The 20,126-nt window shown below is 47.0% G+C and overlaps 1 protein-coding gene across 3 annotated transcripts in view; it reads right to left on the bottom strand.

Moving 5' to 3' along the window:
* Positions 1–20,126, bottom strand: part of SPTBN1 (spectrin beta, non-erythrocytic 1) — a 724,701-nt gene that overhangs the window by 338,696 nt on the left and 365,879 nt on the right. For all 3 annotated transcript variants that reach the window (XM_029593444.1, XM_029593446.1, XM_029593445.1), the window contains one exon: positions 6,609–6,782. In XM_029593444.1, coding sequence (XP_029449304.1) covers positions 6,609–6,782 — 174 coding nt within the window. The remainder of the gene's footprint in view (positions 1–6,608; positions 6,783–20,126) is intronic.

The following is a 20,126-nucleotide window of genomic DNA, read 5'->3' as shown; positions in this document are numbered from 1 at the left end:
AGCTACTCCCAGGCGAATGGGATCCCTGATCGAGAGGTCTAGAAGTGTGGGAAACCATACTTGTTGAGGCCAATACGGGGCTATGAGTATCATGGCCCCCTTGTCCTGTTGTAGCTTCACTAGAGTTTTGGTTATGAGCGGTATTGGAGGATACGCGTATAGAAGGCCTGAGTTCCAAGGGCAAGCAAAGGCGTCCTTGGCTGGCTGGTTCTTCTGTTTGTGTAGAGAACAGAATTTGTCCACTTTGTGATTCAGATGTGACGCAAAGAGATCCATTGTTGGTTGCCCCCAACGTTGAAATATCCTGGTCGCTACTGTGGGATCCAGGGACTATTCGTGTGGTTGGAACTGCCGACTGAGTCGATCTGCCACTACATTGTAAATGCCTGCCAGATAAGTGGCCCGGAGAAACAGAATGGTTCAGGGCCCAGCCCCAAATCTGTGCAGCTTCTTGACAAAGGAGATACGAGCCCATACCCCCTTGTTTGTTGATGTACCACATGGCAACTCTGTTGTCCGTTTATATGAGAACAGTCTTGTGTGAAATACAGTCCTTGAACGCAGGCAGCGCATAACGTATAGCTCGAAGCTCTAGGAAATTGATTTGAAATGTTGCCGAGTTTTGTCCAAGTACCTTGGGTTTGGAGATTGTTTATGTGAGCTCCCCAACCCAAGGTGGATGCATCTGAAGTTAATGTTATCTGTGGGACTGGTTGTTGGAAGGGTTGGCCCTTGTGCAAATTGTCCTTGTTCACCCACCAGAGAAGGGAGGAACGTAGTTGGTGGGTTACTTGAATTGGAGAATGCAGTGGTTGGATGGCTTGGATCCATTGAGATCTTAACGTCCATTGGGTAACTCTCATGGCGAGCCTTGAAATAGGAGTGACGTGAACTGTGGAGGCCATGTGGCCTAGTAAGGTTAGAAACTGATGAGCTGTTGCTTGTTTCTTTGAGTGAATTGATTTTGCCAATAAGGAAAGCGTTTCTGCTCGATCGTCGGGTAGAAAAGCCTTTGAGAGTATGGTGTTCAATTCTGCTCCTATAAATCGAAGGAGGTGTGACGGTGTAAGATGGGACTTTTGATAACTGATGAGAAAGCCCATGGAGTGAAGTAGAGCAATTGTTCGGTTGAGGGACACTATTGCTCCCTGTTGGGACTGACTTCTGATGAGTCAGTCGTCTAGGTATGGAAAGACGTGGACACTTTCCTTGTGCAAGTGTGCTGCTATTACTGCCAGACATTTGTTGAATACTCTGGGAGCAAAGGCAAGTCCAAATGGCAGTACTCTGTATTGGAAATGTTGATGACCCACCATGAAGCGCAGATACTTGCGATGAGGAAGGAATATTGGGATGTGAGCGTAAGCATCTTGAAGATCCAGAGAACAAAGCCAATACCCTGTTTGAAGAAGTGGAAGCATGGTGCCTAGAGAAACCATCCTGAACTTTTCTTTCTTCAGAATTTTGTTGAGATTTCTGAGGTCGAGGATGGGACCAAGGCCTCCGGTTTTCTTTGGAATGAGGAAATAACGGGAGTAGAATCCTCTGCCTCTCTGAGACCAGGGCACCGGCTCTACTGCCCTGGCTTTCAGAAGGGTGGATAATTCTACTTGTAACTGAAGCATGTGATTTTCGCTGAGATGAAATTGACTTTGCGGAAAATCTGTGGGAAGTGAGAGGAAACTGAGTTGGTATCCTCGATATATTATCGATAGGACCCATTGGTCTGTTGTTAATGGTATCCAATTGTTGTAAAATTGGGATAACCGGCCTCCCACTGGGAGTTCTGGGTGAGGATTTGAGAAAAGGCTGAGTTCTCTGGATAAGATTTCAAAAACCAGTAGTAGTGCTTATTTGTGGAGCAGGCTGAGGCCTAGATGGTCTCTGCTGTCGTGGTTGCAACCTTTGTTGTGTCCTGCAAGGCCTGGGTCGAGATGAAGGAGGGTAATACCTCCGCTGCCTGTAAAAAGGTCTTGTGATGTCCTTCCTTTGAGGCCTACCCCTAGTGTGCGTAGGGGGATCCTGAGGGAGGGAAGACAACTGTCTGAGTGTTTCTGTGTGTTCTTTTAACTGACACAGCATCTTGGACCTTAGATCCGAAGAGGTTGTCTCCCTGGCAGGGGAGATCCACCAACTTATCTTGGACCTCCAGCCTAAGGCCTTCCTTGAGCCATGCCCATCTTCTTGCACTGATGCCTGATGCAGCCACCCTTGAAGCAGCCTCGAAGCCGTCATAGGCCGCCTGGACTTCATGTTTTCCGGCTTCCATACCCTTGTGGATGATGGCCTGGGCAGCCTCCTGATATTGAGTAGGGAGAGATGGGACAAATTCTTGAATTTGTTTCCATAGATTTCTTTGATACTGAGTCATGTATAGGTGATAGGCAGAAATCCTAGAGTTCAACATGGCCCCTTGGAAGACTTTACGACCCAGGGAATCCAGAAATCTATGGTCTTTTCCTGGGGGGTTTGATGAATGTATTCGTGTTCTTCTTGACTGCTTTTGCGCCGATTCCACAACAACTGAGTGGTGAGGAAGTTGTGGCTTCTGGTATCCAGGAGTGGATTGTATTAGATAAGTACTGTCCATCCGCTTGTTTACTGCTGGGACAGAGCAGGGATGTTCCCAGAGACGATGTTGCAATTGTAAGAGAACATCATGTTTTGGAATTGCCACAACTTGCTTTGGCGGGTCGACAAGCTGGAGTACCTCCAAGGTTTGTTGCCTGATGTCCTGCTCTGTTTCTAATTTAAAGGGGATGGAGTCCGCCATCGCCTGTACAAAATTGGTGAAAGTGAAATCCTCTGGAGGAGACTGCTTTCTGGCATGTGGTGGTGATGGGTCAGACATAAAGCCTTCTGATGATGTGTCCGAGGCAGTGTCACTCCAGCACCTCAACAACAAACTCAGGAGTATGACACTTGAAGTCCTAGGTGGGGGAGGAAGGCTAGACAGTCCTGGTAAAGGTTTTTCAGGAGAAGAGTCCTCTGGATCTTCTTCTCTTGGATTAGATGGTAAGGAGTCTAATAAATCCTGGTATCGTTTGATGAGGATGCTATGTAGTGCTGACTCTGTGGCAGACTTTACGATTTTCCAGGGAGGTGAACAGGTCCATGTCCGGGGTCCCCCAGCGGCTGAAAAGGCGATTTGCCACCTCCTGCTTGAGAGACCACTCGTGCGGCCTGAAAGTCCGACTCAGGGCATCGACCAGGGTGTTGTCCACCCCCGGCAGGTACACCGCCCAGAGAGTCATACCACTGGCAATGGCCCATGTCCAAACCAAGACTGCCTCCAAGCAGAGGGGGAATGACCTGGTTCCTCCCTGCTTGTTCAGGTACCACATATGGCTTCCTGATTGTCCGTGTGCACCAGGATTACCTTTTTCGCTAGAAGTCCCTGGAACACCTGTAGGGCATACCGAAATGCCCTCAGTTCTAGAAGGTTGATTTGGAGCCTCCTTTCCCGAGCTGACCAGAACCCCTGCATGCGATGCCCTATGACATGTGCTCACCACCCCGTCAGAGAAGCATCAGTGGCAAGTGAGACCTTGGGGGGGAAGCCACTTGAAACGGGAACACCCATAACAGATTCTCGGGGATGGTCCACCAAAGAAGAGAATGACGCAGCTCATCAGTGACCGCAATGGGAGCATATAGGCCCTGGGGCGCCTGACACCACTGGGAATGCAGTGTCCTCTGTGCATGGCGCATGAGTAGTCGAGCAAACGGGGTGACACGCACATTTGCTGCCATATGGCCAAGGAGCTGAAACAAGTGGTGAGCAGAGACCTGGATGTGACTGAAAATAAGACATGCAAGAGCCACCAAGATTTCTGCCCTGTCCTGAGGTAGGTATGCCTTTTTCTGGACAGTGTCCAGGTGTGCCCCAATGAAGTCCAGTTGTCTGGCTGGCTGCATGTGGGACTTGGGGTAGTTGATCAAGAACACCAAGGTTTCCAGTGTGTCGATTGTGAGGCACATGGCCAACCGAGCTCCCTGGATCAAGCTGCCCTTGATGAGCCAGTCTTCGAGCTAGGGGAATACATGAACCCCCCCTGCCTGCGAAGATGGGCATAACAATTGCCAGACATTTGGTAAAAACCAGAGGGGCAGAAGCCAGACCAAAGGGCAGGACACAATATTGGTAATGTTGCTGGCCCACACCAAAACTGAGGTACAGCTGATCCCAGTGGAAAATGGGGATATGTTTGTATGTCTTGCAGATCGAAGGAGCAGAGCCAGTCGCCCCCTTTTAGAAGGGGGATTAGAGTGCCCAGCGAGACTATCTTGAACTTCTCTTTCACCAAGAACCGGTTTAGAGCTCTCAGGGTCCAAAATGGGCCGGAGGCCTCCCGTTTTCTTGGGAATAAGAACATACTGGGAGTAGAACCTTGTGCACTACTGGCCAGTGGGCACCAGCTCAACCGCTTATGCGGAGAGGAGGGCCGCGAGTTCTACCTGCAGTATTTGATCGTTCCCTACCACCCCCATCCTGGAGCTGTGGGGAGCGGGGTGGAAGTAGTTGAAAATGAAGCTGACGATGGACAGGACACAGAGATCTAAGATGATCGAACTCCAACAGTCCGAAAAGAGTTGAAGATGGCCCCCAACTGGGAGTCCAGGGTTCCGCAACTGGCTCTGACTCCCTTGCCACCAGTCAAAAAACTGGTGGCAGGGTTTTGCGGCAGGGCCATGGCTGCCCAAGGGGGCCAAGACTGCCTTTGTCTGGGTTTCCCCACTGGTCGTTGAGGCCTAGACCTTGCAACAGGAGGGTGATACCTGTGGGGCTGGAAAAAAGCCGCTTCGGATATGACCGAGCGGGCTTCCTAGCAGGCTGGGTGTCGGAAGTACTAACCAATAATTGTTGAAAGGTCTCGATAGTCCTTTGGCTGAGCCACAATCTCCTTGATCTGGACGTCAAACAGGTTCTCGACTGTGCAAGGCAGGTCTGCTAGACTGTCCTGGACCTCTGGGCACAAGTCAGATACCTGCAGCCAAGCTGTGCGCTGGGCCCCAATCAATGCCTGATGCAGCCGAACTGTGAAGGGTCACCGCGAGCCTCTGACCTGCCATCGAGCCCGATGGCCTGTCCTTATCCGAGGAATCGCTCACCGATATGGGGGCCAGTGGCGATGGCAGCGGTACGCTCAGAGACCTCTGAGGAGCATGAGGCACTAGTGCCAGCTGTATAAGAAACATTCCGAGCAGCATGTTAAGCCTTTCCAACAGCGGTGAGAGCACTGGTGGAGCAGGCTCTTGTGGCGGAAGTGGTACATGGGGAACCGGAGGCTCGAGGCCCTGCAGGACCAGGCAGAGCACCATCCACACACACCTCTCAACCTCCTAGAATACTTGGGAAGAGAGCATGGTTTGAGGAGGAGCAAGCGGAATCGGTGGACCCTCTGATTGGAGGAGAACCGATCCCTCCATGGACACTGGGGGCATCGCCAGAACCCAGATGATGCCATCAGAACAAGCATGCGGCAAGCAGTCGATGGTCAGTGGGTATCTGGAAGGAGCTCCGTCTGCTATCGACCACGAATACCCAAGGAAAACTTACTGAACTATGGAGGAAAGAGAAGGACCCCCCCCCCCTAAGGGACACGCGGAAGTAAGGAAAAAACACATTTTAGGAAAAAAGCGTGACCTCCTGAACCGCATGGTGACAGCTTCATGGAAAAGAAGAGACTGAGGAGTGATCCAGTGTGGACAAGTGGTTAGCAGCATGCTGGGCATGCTCAGTAGGCTGGTCAACGTTTCTAGAAACTTTGACAAAGGTTTTCTGTGCTGGGCTCCATCTAATGTCATCACCTAGTTGTAAGGGCAACCATCCTGCTTGTCCTTGGAGAAAGTATGGAATATTGCTTCAATGGGAACAAAAAAATCACATTTGATAAACAAAATCTTCGTCACAAATTTGAGAATATTTTTTAAAGCATGTAGCAATTATCCAGTAGTGCTTGGAAGACCGATCAAATCAATCTCCTTCAATATTTTCTGACTGGAATAATATGGAATTAAAATGAGTAAACTATCTAAATGATTGAAGAACAAGGCATTTGGGTGTTTAAAATTGTTAGATGAATGTATACCGATGTGATACACTATCTTACTTGGTTTTATTTTTTAAGAACCCAATTTATTTTTTTGAATTTAACTCTCAAAGCAGAAAACAATCATTAAAATATAAAAACATCAGATACAATATAAAAACAAAACTACATGAAAACCAACAAATATATAAAAAATAAGGAAAGCCATAAACTAAACATTGATAACATGCTAGAAAATGGACTATATTAATAAATGTTAAATTAAATGCACAATAAACTGCTAAAAGATTAATTATCAGAAAATTAAACTTGACAGGAATCAATGAACTCCAAGTAATAAGATTAATCAAAAGCCCCTTAAAACGCCAAGTTTTGATCTGCCATCTAAAAGCCAAATACACTAAACAATTACAAAAAAACAAAAAAACCCTTGACCTAAATTAATTAGTGGTGCTCCTGAAAGAAAGGCAATATACAGGTTTGACAGTTCTTGGCTCATTATTCCTCCAGTCTTAGAAAAGTAAATTTTAACAAAATTTGACTTCCGGTATTTACCTGGAACCTGAGTATGATAGTCCAGATTAGACCCAGAGTCAGCCTGTGATTTCCATCCACAATATCATGTGATCCCATGTTCTCCAAGTGCACCCGTTGCTCTTTCAGGAATTGGAGGGCTTTGTCAACATTCTCCAAACAATGGATGCGCATTCTTCCCTTGGTGGGTTTGGGCTATGGATATTTTATGAATGGGAGATAAAACAAGCCTCACATTTTCAGTAAGAACCATAACACAAAACCAAACATCATAGATACCATGCACTTCTAATTGAACAGATGGAGTAAAATGGTTACACTATGTATTCAGAAAATGGGAGTGGAAGAGTAGTGGGCTATGACCCAGGGAAACCAGGGATCAAATCCCACTGTCGCTCCTTGTGACCTTGGGCAAGTCACTTTACCCTCCAGGTACAAAATTACAGTAAGCCCTGTGGGGATAGGGAAATACCTATAGTACCTGAATGTAATCCACTTTGATGTACACTTTGAAGTGCTGAAAAGCAGAATATAAAAATCTAAATTTTACTTATTTACTTACTAAGTCTCTAGATTCATCATAAATTCATTATTTGTTACAGAACAAAGTTTCATCCTTAAAGGACACCCCAACATGAATTTTTAGCTAGCATTAGCTTAAATTTAGCAAGTGTTGCTTACCTGTAACAGGTGTTCTCACAGGACAGCAGGATGTTAGTCCTCACATATGGGTGACATCATCAGGATGGAGCCCAATCACAGAAAACTTCTGTCAAAAGTTTCCAGAACTTTGACTGGCTTCTACTGGGCATGGCCAGCAGGGGTCCCCCTTCAGTCTTATTTGATAGCTACAGGCAGTGCCGAAAAAATAAAACAACAAAACGTTACGAAACCAACACCGCGGGGCAGCGGGCGGGTTTCGTGAGGACTAACATCCTGCTGTCCTATGAGAACACCTGTTATTTATTTTATTTATTTAATTTCTTTTCCTATACCGATGCTCAAGACTAGGTCTTATCGTACCGGTTTACAATGTAACTGAGGGGAAACCAATTAACATCAAGGTAGAAAGTAAAGTTACATTAAACAGGGAGCATAAAACCTGGGCAATGGAAGACAGTACAGAGTTTAAACTAAGAAACAATTAGAGAGAGATAAATATATAAATCAACAAAAACTGTAAGATACAAAAACATAGGTTTATCCTAGGCAGTTATTAGCCTGGTATGTCCAGAGGGAGAAGGAAAGGGTGAGGTTGGGTGGGGGGAAGGGATTGGGGAGGGGTGGGGGAGTGAGAGTCAGTGATGGTTGAGGAGATCCTTCAGCGGTACAGGTAAACAACACTTGCTTTCTCACAGGACAAGCAGGATGGTAGTCCTCACATATGGGTGAGTACCGAGCTGAGGATGTCCGAACATGCACCAAATGTACCCAATGGCGTGCAATAGGCACAACAACTGGGGTGGACTTTGGTAGAGGACATCCTGAACCCCACCGGGAAGACGGAAGGGTGTTGGTACGTCACGTTGGAAATAGGTTACGCAGGACAGACTGGCCGAAGATGGAATCCTGTCTTCCGGCTTTGTCCAAGCAATAGTGGGCTGCGAAAGTATGGAGAGAGCTCCAAGTAGCAGCCCTGCAAATGTCAGGAAGCGGTACCGATCGTAGGTGTGCTACTGAAGTCGCCATGGCCCTCACAGAGTGTGCTTTAACACGGTCTTGGAAAGGAATGCCTGCTTGTTGATAGCAAAAAGATATGCAGTCCGCCAACCAGGAGGAGAGAGTCTGCTTACCCACAGGCTGCCCTAATTTGTTGGGATGGAAAGAGACGAATAACTGAGTGCTCTTCCTGTGGGCAACTGTACGGTCTAGGTAGAACGCTAGAGCCCATTTACAGTCGAGGGTATGCACAGCCTGCTCCCCTGGGTTGGAGTGGGTCCTGAGAAAGAAGATGGGTAGTATGATGGATTGATTAATGTGAAACTCCGAAATTACCTTAGGCAAAAACCTAGGGTGAGTGCGGAGTACCGCCCAGTCCTGCAGGAGTTTAGTGTTAGGCGGATAGGTAACTAGGGCCTGTAACTCACTAACCCTGCGAGCTGAAGTGATAGCCAAAAGGAAAATCACTTTCCAAGTGAGATATTTTAGGTCACAGGAGTGAAGAGGTTCGAATGGTAGTTTCATGAGCCGCCCGAGAACCAGATTAAGGTCCCAAGGAGGGGCCGGAGGACATAAAGGTGGCTTGATATGGAGCAAGCCTTTAAGAAAACGTGTTACGAGGGGTTGTACCAATATAGGGACATCCCTGACATCTTTATGGAAGGCGGCTACTGCACTGACATGCATTCTGATGGAAGAGGTCTTTAGACCTGATTCCGATAAATGCCAGAGATAGTCCAAAAACCTTGGAATTGGACAGGAAAAGGGATCAAGGGATTGCGAAGAACACCATGATGTATAACTTTTCCATTTATAGGAATAAGACTTTCTTGTGGAAGGCTTCCGCGAAGCAATCAGGACACGAGAAACCGAATCTGAAAGGTTAAGTGGCTGAAGGATTAAACCTTTCAACATCCATGCCGTCAGGGACAAGGCCTGAAGATTGGGATGGCATAGACATCCGTCGTTCTGAGTGATCAGAAGCAGGTGCGTTCCCAAGGGAATGTGCCTGAGGATGGAGAGATCCTGGAGTATGGGAAACCACACTTGGCGTGGCCAGTGAGGTGCTATCAGGATCATGGTTCCCTTGTCCTGGCGGAGCTTCAGGAGAGACTTCGAAAGAAGAGGAAGTGGAGGGAATGCATAAAGCAGACCGGCTGCCCACGAGAGGGAGAATGCATCTCTGGGCTGAGTCCTCGCTCCGAATGAGGGAGCAGTAATTGTCCACTTTGTGGTTCTGAGGGGACGCAAAGAGGTCTATTTGGGGATAACCCCATTGCTGGAAGAGAGAGAGTTCGCTACCGAGGGATTGAGAGACCACTCGTGCGGTTAGAAGACACGACTCAGTTTGTCTGCCAAGACATTGTGCACTCCCGGCAAATAGGTGGCCCTGAGGTACATCGAGTGGGAGAGCGCTTCCGCCCAAATCTGCGCAGCTTCCTGACACAGAAGGAAAGAGCCTGTGAGAGCTTGTATGTGTGTCTGCCGAGAATGTGAACTTCACAGCATCTCTTAAGTGGTTGAAGGACTAACCTTTCAACATCCATGCCATCAGGGACAAGGCTTGGAGATTGGGATGGAGGAGGCATCCGTCGTTTTGAGTGATCAGATGCGGGTCCTTTCCCAGGGGAATGTGTCTGCGGATGGAGAGATCCTGGAGTATGGGAAACCACACTTGGCGTGGCCAGTGCGGTGCTATCAGGATCATGGTTCCCTTGTCCTGACATAGCTTCACAAGAGTCTTCGACAGAAGAGGAAGTGGAGGGAATGCATAAAACAGACCGGTTGTCCACGGGAGGGAGAATGCATCCCTAGGCCGAGAATGCTGAGTCCGAATGAGGGAGCAGTAATTGGCCACTTTGTGGTTCTGAGGGGATGCAAAGAGGTCTATGTGGGGATAACCCCATTTCTGGAAAAGAGAGGTCGCTACCAAGGGATTGAGTGACCACTCGTGTGGTTGGAAGACACGGCTCAGCTGGTCTGCCAAGACATTTTCTACTCCCGGCAAGTAGGTGGCCCTGAGGTACATGGAACGGGAGAGGGCTTCTGCCCAAATCTGCACAGTTTCCTGACAGAGAAGGAAGGAGCCTGTGCCTCCCTGCTTGTTGATGTACCACATGGCCACCTGGTTGTCCGTCAATCAAGATTATGTGATTTGATAGGCAATCTTGAAAAGCCCGGAGAGCGTATCGGATTGCTCGAAGCTCCAGGAAATTTATCTGGTGTTTGGCTTCCTCTAGAGACCAGAATCCTTGAGTTTGTAGACTGTTTACAGGGGCTCCCCAGCCGACGTTGGAAGCGTCGGTGGTGAGAATTATTTGAAGATCTGGTGGGTGAAAGGGCAAGCCCTGTAGGAGGTTGGACTGATTTTTCCACCAGGCAAGAGACAGACGGAGTGCATCGGTGATGCGAACAATGGTCGACAGAGGCTGAGTGGCTTGGATCCATTGTGATTTCAGAGTCCATTGCATGACTCTCATGGACAGATGGGCCATTGGAGTCACATAAACTGAGGAGGCCATGTGTCCCAGCAGAATGAGAAATTGGCGAGCTGTTGCTGTGGGTTGAGACTGCAACTGGCAAGCTAGGGACACAAGGGTTTGAACACGTTGATGAGGAAGGAAGGCTTTTGCCTGTAAAGTGTCCAAGTCTGCTCCAATGAAGGACAAGGTTTGAGATGGGAGTAAGTAGGATTTCTCGTAGTTGACAAGAAATCCTAGAGAAATTAGAGTTTGGATTGTCAGGGTCAGGGAAGACCGAGCGATTTGCTGGGTTGTGGCCCTGATCAACCAATCGTCCAAGTAGGGGTAGACATGGACGCCTTCCTTCCTGAGGAACGCTGCAACCACTATGAGACATTTGGTGAAAACTCGTGGTGCGGATGCTAGGCCAAATGGGAGCACTCAGTATTGATAGTGGTTTTGGCCTACTAGAAATCGGAGGTATTTGCGATGAGACTGAGTTATCGCAATGTGGGTATAAGCGTCTTTGAGGTCTAGAGAGCAGAGCCACTCCACTCTTTGCAGCAGAGGGAGAAGCGAGCCCAGGGTTACCATCTTGAACTTCTCTCTGTGAAGGTAATTGTTGAGGGCCCGTACATAAGAACATAAGAAAATGCCATACTGGGTCAGACCAAGGGTCCATCAAGCCCAGCATCCTGTTTCCAACAGTGGCCAATCCAGGCCATAAGAACCTGGCAAGTACCCAAAAACTAAGTCTATTCCATGTAACCATTGCTAATGGCAGTGGCTATTCTCTAAGTGAACTTAATAGCAGGTAATGGACTTCTCCTCCAAGAACTTATCCAATCCTTTTTTAAACACAGCTATACTAACTGCACTAACCACATCCTCTGGCAACAAATTCCAGAGTTTAATTGTGCGTTGAGTAAAAAAGAACTTTCTCCGATTAGTTTTAAATGTGCCCCATGCTAACTTCATGGAGTGCCCCCTAGTCTTTCTACTATCCGAAAGAGTAAATAACCGATTCACATCTACCCGTTCTAGACCTCTCATGATTTTAAACACCTCTATCATATCCCCCCTCAGTCGTCTCTTCTCCAAGCTGAAAAGTCCTAACCTCTTTAGTCTTTCCTCACAGGGGAGTTGTTCCATTCCCCTTATCATTTTGGTAGCCCTTCTCTGTACCTTCTCCATCGCAATTATATCTTTTTTGAGATGCGGCGACCAGAATTGTACACAGTATTTAAGGTGCGGTCTCACCATGGAGCGATACAGAGGCATTATGACATTTTCCGTTTTATTCACCATTCCTTTTCTAATAATTCCCAACATTCTGTTTGCTTTTTTGACTGCCGCAGCACACTGTACAGACGATTTCAATGTGTTATCCACTATGAAACCTAGATCTCTTTCTTGGGTTGTAGCACCTAATATGGAACCCAAAATTGTGTAATTATAGCATGGGTTATTTTTCCCTATATGCATCACCTTGCACTTATCCACATTAAATTTCTCTGCCATTTGGATGCCCAATTTTCCAGTCTCACAAGGTCTTCCTGCAATTTATCACAATCTGCTTGTGATTTAACTACTCTGAACAATTTTGTGTCATCTGCAAATTTGATTATCTCACTCGTCGTATTTCTTTCCAGATCATTTATAAATATATTGAACAGTAAGGGTCCCAATACAGATCCCTGAGGAACTCCACTGTCCACTCCCTTCCACTGAGAAAATTGCCCATTTAATCCTACTCTGTTTCCTATCTTTTAGCCAGTTTGCAATCCACGAAAGGACATCGCCACCTATCCCATGACTTTTTACTTTTCCTAGAAGCCTCTCATGAGGAACTTTGTCAAACGCCTTCTGAAAATCCAAGTATACTATATCTACCGGTTCACCTTTATCCCGTAGGTCCAGGATTGGTTGAAGTCCTCCTGACATTTTTGGATTCAGAAAGTACCTGGAATAGAACCCTAGTCCCTGTTGCGAAAGAGGAACTGGTTCTATAGCGTTGGACTGGAGAAGAAGGGAAACTTCCTGCTCTAGAAGAACAGAGTGGTCGGTAAGTCTCCATGCTTGCAGAGGTGGAGAGTCCGAAGGAAGAGTTAGGAAGTTTAGATGGTAACTCTGTGCAATTATCGCTAGCACCCATTGATCTGTGGTGATGCGATGCCATTTTTCTGTAAAGTGGCTTAGTCGACCTCCTACTGGTATGTTTGGTAGAGGGATTAGGCATCTGCTCTCTAAGTGAAAGTCAAAACCCCGACGCAGGGCCTGGTGGCGGAGCTGTTGTGGGCTTTTGCTTTCGAGGTTCGCGAGGCTGAGGCTTTTGATACGGCCTCATTGACCTAGACTTGGTGTGTGGGGGATAATACTTCCGTGGACGGAAGGAGGACTTTTTAGGTTCCCTCTTAAATGGTTGTTTAGAAGGGAAGTCAGAAGGAATTGATGAGAGCTGTTTAAGTGTCTCGTGATGATCCTTTAATTCAGCAACTATTTGGTGAATTTGCTCACCAAACAAATTATCCCCTAAACAGGGCAGGTTGGAGAGCCTGTCCTGAACCTCCGGGCGAAGGTCAGAAGACTTAAGCCAAGCCCAGCGTCTTGCTGAGATGGCTGTAGCAGACAGTCTAGTGGAAGCATCGAAGATGTCATAAGATGTTCTTATCTCATGCTTTCCAGCTTCAAATCCTTTAAGTACGAGGGTTTGAAGGTGTTGTTGGAATTGTTCTGCAAAGGTATCTGAAAATTCTTGTATCTGCTTAAAGATGACCCTGTTGTATTGGGTCATATATAGCTGATAAGAAGCTATCCTGGAAATGAGCATGGCCCCTTGCTATACTCTTCTGCCTATACTATCTAAGAATTTGCTTTCCTTAGTAGGAGGTATGGATGAGTATGGCTTCATTCTTTTAGCTTTCTTTTGAGCTGACTCTACCACAACAGAGTGGTGGTCTAGCTGTGGTTTTTGAAAGTCAGGTGCTGACTGTACAAGGTAAGTAGAGTCAGCTTTTTTGTTTACTGGAGCAACCGATCCAGGAGTTTCCCAATTCTTTTTTAGAAGATCCAGAAAAACCTGATGAATTGGAATGGAAGTGATGACTTTTGGGGCATCCAAAAATTGGAGCAACTCCATTTGTTGCCTATCATCTTGCTCCGATTGAAGCTAAAAAGGGAATAATTCCGACATTTCCTTCACAAAATTGGTGAAAGAGAGGTCCTCGGGGGGAGAACACTTTCTGCTTTCAGCAGGAGAAGGTGGTGAAGGTAAATCATCGGTATCTGTGGAAGTATCATCACCCCAGGTGTCACAATCCCTAACAAAAAAATCCCTTATTTTCAACGATTATCTCACCGACGCCAAGCCTGATATTTGTGCTGTAACCGAAACATGGCTTAAGCCCACAGATACAGCTTTAATAAACCAACTCCCTACGCTGACCTACGACTTCTTCTCACTCCCGAGACTGAAAAAAAGAGGAGGTGGAATCCTTCTAGCTACTAAAAAAAAGTCTTAACTTCACCCAACACCCATTCACTTCTAACACAAAACTGGAAGTCGGTTTCTTCACATCACAACATCTTCAAATCCTGCTTGTCTACGCCCCCCCAGGGCTCCTAGAAGCAGACATCTCCCCAATCCTCGAAATCACCACCACACTCATCGACCTGGATTCTCCAACAATCATCTTAGGAGATTTCAATCTGCACATAGACAATCCTTCACCATCTAATAGCTGCGTAACCCTCCTCACAGCCCTGTCAGCAATGGGATTCCAACAATTAGTCAACGAACCCACTCACAAAGCAGGTCACACATTGGACTTGATCTTCAGCAACAAAGGCATTACGACTACATCAAATTTGAAGATCCAAAAAGTACCATGGTCGGACCACACTCTTATCTCTACCTCTTTCACTTTGAAAGAAACCACCACTCCTAATATCCCTTCACCCTCATTCCAATACAGGAGGCGATGCTCCCCAGATGATCTCAACAACTTGCTGGAGGCACAGCTCCCTCTATTAGATCTCACCGACCCGAACACTGCCATTCGCTCCTGGAATAATATAACAGAAAATATAGCAAACAAGCTCTGCCCTTCAACTATAAAAAAATCTCACACCAATGCCTCCAACAGACAACCTTGGTTCACCAATGAACTCAGAAAACTAAAACAAAGCTTAAGAAAGAAAGAAGCGACTTGGCGTAAAACTCCTTGTGACTTCACCATTTCATCATACAAATCCACTCTATACCAATACAAAGCCCTCACTTCAAAATCAAAGAAAGATTATTTTGCATCTAAGATTCACAACTTGGTCTTTGATTCTAAAGCCCTCTTCGCTTATGTATCCAGCCTCACTCAAACCATACCACGAGAAATCCCCAGCAACTTGGCACAATCCAAAGCTGAAGAACTCGCCCAGTTTTTCCAAAATAAAATCAACAATCTTTTAACTCAACTGCCTTCCAATACAGCTGATGCCCTCCCGACATATAATCACCCGACTTTCATAAACTCCAGCCTAAACACTTTTGAGCCCATCTCTTCCACTGAGATACAAACCATCCTGAGAAGAATGAAACCTTCGTCTCATCCTGCTGACCACATCCCCACCAAACTACTCCTATCTATTCCTGACTCAATAGCCACATCATTAACAAACATCATCAACTGCTCTCTAGCCCAAGGATCCTTCCCAGATGATCTCAAAATGGCCTCAATCTCACCACTCCTAAAGAAACCCAACCTTGACCCGAAGGACCCCAACAACTTCCGACCCATAGCTAACCTCCCATTCATCGCCAAGATCATGGAAAAACTAGTCAACTCTCAACTGTCAAACTACATCGAAGACAATAATCTCTTCTTCGCCCCACAACACGGATTCCAAAAAAACCGAGGCACAGAATCTCTCCTTATCTCTTTGACAGACCATCTCCTACTGGGCCTCGACAAAGGAAACTCATTCCTTTTGATCTTGCTAGACCTATCCGCAGCGTTCGACACGGTCAACCACGCTATCCTCCTAAACCAGTTGTCATCCATAGGAATCAGAGGCACCGTCCTTTCCTGGTTTAAAACCTCTCTCAACAATAGAGGTTACAAAGTCAAACTCCAAAACAAGGAATCCTCAAGATTTGACTCTACCATAGGAGTCCCACAAGGTTCTTCATTATCTCCGACTCTATTCAATATTTACCTTCTTCCTTTATGCCAACTTCTCACCGACCTCAATCTAAAGTTTTTTCTATACGCAGACGATATCCAAATCATCATCCCTATCAAAGACACATACTCTAATACTCTTGACTACTGGGAATCATGCCACCAAAAAATCAAACAACTACTCAACAGTTTACACCTCATCTTAAATTCCTCCAAGACTGAGATCCTTCTTATCTCGCCTGAAAACACCAACAACAGTACTCTTCCCACCAATCTTCCTACCACACAAACTAGAGACCTAGGAGTGATAATAGATAACCGGCTAAACTTCAAGGCACACATCAACAAAACAACCAAAGACTGTTTCTATAAACTCCAGGTCCTGAAAAGGATAAGACCTCTTTTCCACGCTCAAGACTTCAGAACGATCATCCAAGCAGTCATATTTTCGAAACTGGACTACTGCAACTCCCTATTGCTAGGTCTACCTTCATCATACTCCAAACCACTACAGATGGTTCAAAATTCAGCTGCCCGTATTCTGACAGGCGCAAGGAAAAGAGACCACATTTCACCCATCCTGAAAGAGCTTCATTGGTTACCCGTATACTTCCGCATCATGTATAAAGCCTTAACTATCACCTATAAAACGATACATCAACTCACCACTCTCGATCTCCAATTCCCTCTCCAAGTACATAATTCCACTAGACCTACCAGAGATGCATATAGAGGTTCCCTCCTGGTTCCCCCAGCGAAAACGACCAAACACATCACCGTAAGAGATCGTGCCACCTCCACAGCTGGCCCTCTACTGTGGAATTCCATTCCTACAGACCTCAGACAGGAGCCCTGCCTCCCAAATTTTAGGAAAAAACTTAAGACTTGGTTATTCAAGCAAGCCTTTCCGGACACAACTCAATGACACAATCCAATAACTCCTAAATCACCTTGCCGTTTGTTTATAACATTTATTTTGTATACTACATTTAAACTGTATATTGTTTAACCATTTCTATCCTCTTTTCTATTTTTCCCACTCCAAGTTTGGCCACCTTTGTTAAATGTAACTGTACCTTCTGTCACCACAGTTCTAGTTCTATGTTCTTAAGTTCTAAGTATTTTATTGCACCCCCATTCTATGTAAACCAGCAAGATATGTTTTCATGATTGCCGGTATATAAAAACTCTAAATAAATAAAATAAATAAGGGTCAGGTTGCTGACCTGTAGGACCACGAGGGGGTTGGATACCTGAAGGTCCCGGTTGAGGCTCCGAGAAACCCTAAGGAACCACCGGGGGCATCGAAAATACCTTTGGAAGTATTGGTGCCGGCATCGAAGGCATCGATGGAGCCGATGTGCGTATCGCCCTGGAGGAATGTATTGGTGGCGAGGGACGACACGGCATCGATGGAACCACTCCCGAAGGAGGAATTCGATACGGTGTTTCTGCACCAGATGAAGTTGGCATCGGAGAGCGCACCGGTGCTGTCAATGACCCAGGTATCACCGGTGGAAGGGCGGTCATGAGCGCTTCCATCCGGGCGAGCAGCGGTGCCAGCACTGCTGGAATCGGGTCGGTGACTGGTTCCACTCTCGGTGCTGGGGTCAGTGCCGAAGGAGTCTGGAACCGTTGCATCGCTTTGTCAATGGCCTCCTGGACCAGCCGGTCCAGTTCTTCCTGGAGACCTGGGGTAACAATACCCGGCTCCGCGGAAGAGGGAGGCTGAGCCGGAGGGACCACAGTCACCGGTGGAATCGCGGCTCCCAAATCCCGATGGGGAGAGGGTTGCCTCGGTGTCTCAGAAACAGAGGTGGACGGTGCCACTTCTGATCGAGACTTCTTCGGTGGCGGTTCGGACAGTACCGAGGTCGATGACTTCGATTCCTCGACGGTCCGAGACTTGCGATGTCTATGACTATGCTTTTCCCTCCGATCCCCACGATCCTCGGGGGAAGGGACGGGAGTCTATGGTCGTGGAGACGTCGATGGCAGATGGTCACCGGGAGGTTGCCGACGATGGAAGGACTTCGACGGTGCCGGTTCCGAGGACGTCGATGCAATGGACGGCATCGGAGTGTGAGCATGGAACAGGAGTCCCATCTTCTCCATTCTGGCTTTGCGACCTTTTGGTGTCATAAGGGCACATTTGGTGCAAGTCAGGACATCATGCTCACTCCCTAAACATAATACACAGACTCTGTGAGGGTCTGTGATAGACATGGTGCGCGTACAATCTGGGCACCGACGGAACCCCGACGCCATGGCCATTGACCAAAAATTTAGCCGCGGGACGGTCGACGGCCAGCAGGCCACGAAGGCCGAACTCGACGGTAATCGGCGAAAAACGGCAAAAAACTTACCAAAACACCGCGGGCTAAATTTAGATAGAGGGAGGACCCCTGTGGGGCAAATTCTACTTCAAAGAAGTTCAAGAAGAATTTCCTGTCAGGAATGTCGTAAGAGCTCCTTAACCGCGTGGCTACTGCTGCGCGGAAAAAAGAAGACTGAAGGGGGACCCCTGCTGGCTGCAGGGTTGGTGCCGTGCTGGGCATGACCAGTAGGGGCCAGTCAAAGTTCCAGAAACTTTGACAGAAGTTTTCCGTGGTTGGGCTCCATCCTCGATGTCACCCATTTGTGAGGACAACCATCCTGCTTGTCCTGTGAGAAACTAAAGTTTCTGAACAATGGAATACTTAAGAAAGAGCAAAATGCAAAAATATAAGAAACCCACATTCCTAAAGATGACATTTAAATTGCTAACATCTCAAAATAATTTTTATTTTTTACCTTTGTTGTCTGATCTTTGTATTTTTCTAATCAGTTGGTCCTGGTTTCTTTTTCCTATTTTTTTCCCTTGTCGCTCATTTCCTAATTCCTTTTCAGTATCTTTCTTCTACAACTGTCTTCTTCCCTTCCACACACACATACACGCTTTCTCTCAGACTCCCTCACACACTCAAGCTCTCACTATCATATGCTCTCCCCCCCACACAAGTTCACATTCTCTGCAGACACACATACAAGCTCTCACCTTCTCACCTCTCCCCAGGCTTACATTCTTATGAACACACAGACACATCCAGGCACCCATTCTCACCCACATACACACAAACCCAGACTCCCATTCTCATCCACGCATACACACATTCAAGCACCCATTCTCATTTCCACACACCCATTCTCATCCACACAAACCAGCGCACAGCTTCCGGTTCTGCTTCCTCCCTCCAGCAGGAAGATCAGTTGGCCTCTCCTATTACCACCGGCCTCCTGCTATCTTCAAGCCGTACGGCTACTCCTGGAGGAATTCTGCGCAAAAAAAATTTAAAATTCTGCGCACAAAAACTGAAAATTGCAAAATTCTGCAAACTTTATATTCGTCAAAATAACACAATTTACATGACAGTCTTTAAGAAATTACATTTTAAATTAATACAGAAAAAAGTTATTAAAGATGCAGAATTTTACATATTTTGAGCAGAATTTCCCTAGAAATTCACTGTAAGCGTGTCCCTTCCACTCGCTCTCCCCACTCCCCTGGCCACTTTGCCCTCAGGCCCCAACCCTTCCAACCTGCCAGTATCACTCGGCTCAACCCTTTCCACTCTATTGCCAGTCCCAGACTTTGACCCTGTTCTCAATACTGCCCCTCACACAGGCTCCCCTCAGTCCCTCCCCTCTCTCACACACATGCTCCCTCTCCCTAATACAGGCTCCCTCACTCTCTCGCGCACACACACATCCCCTCATTCAAGGCCCTCTCTCTTGCATACACACCCACACAAGCTCCCTTTCTCTTTCACACATACATCCTCACACAGGCTACCTATTTCTCTCTCTCACGCAGCCCTTAACACAGGCTCTGTCTCACACATACACAATTCCTTCGCACAGGCTAGCACCCTCACATACATACAATCCCTTTTTCATACACACGAGCTCCCAATGTCTCACACATACACACTCCTTCACAATCTCTTCATATAGGCTCCCGCTCTCTGAAACCCACACTCAAGCATCCCCCCAGGCCCTCTCTCTTACCTTACATGCTCTCACACCCCCCACCCCCACTCCCCTCTCTCACACACATTCTCTCTCACCAGCATCCCACCCATGCGCTCTCTCACATCCTCCTACTCTCTCTCACCCTCCCCGACATACATTCTCTCTCACCGGTATGCCGCAAATGGGGCACGTCCTGCGGGACGCGCTCCATTCGCAGTGAAGATGAAGGC

The sequence above is a fragment of the Rhinatrema bivittatum genome, chromosome 3 (genome assembly GCF_901001135.1).
Source record: "Rhinatrema bivittatum chromosome 3, aRhiBiv1.1, whole genome shotgun sequence".
NCBI classification, from domain to species: Eukaryota; Metazoa; Chordata; class Amphibia; order Gymnophiona; family Rhinatrematidae; genus Rhinatrema; species Rhinatrema bivittatum.
The sequence above is the reverse complement of the archived record's forward strand: the minus strand, read 5'-3'. Positions and strand labels throughout refer to the sequence as shown.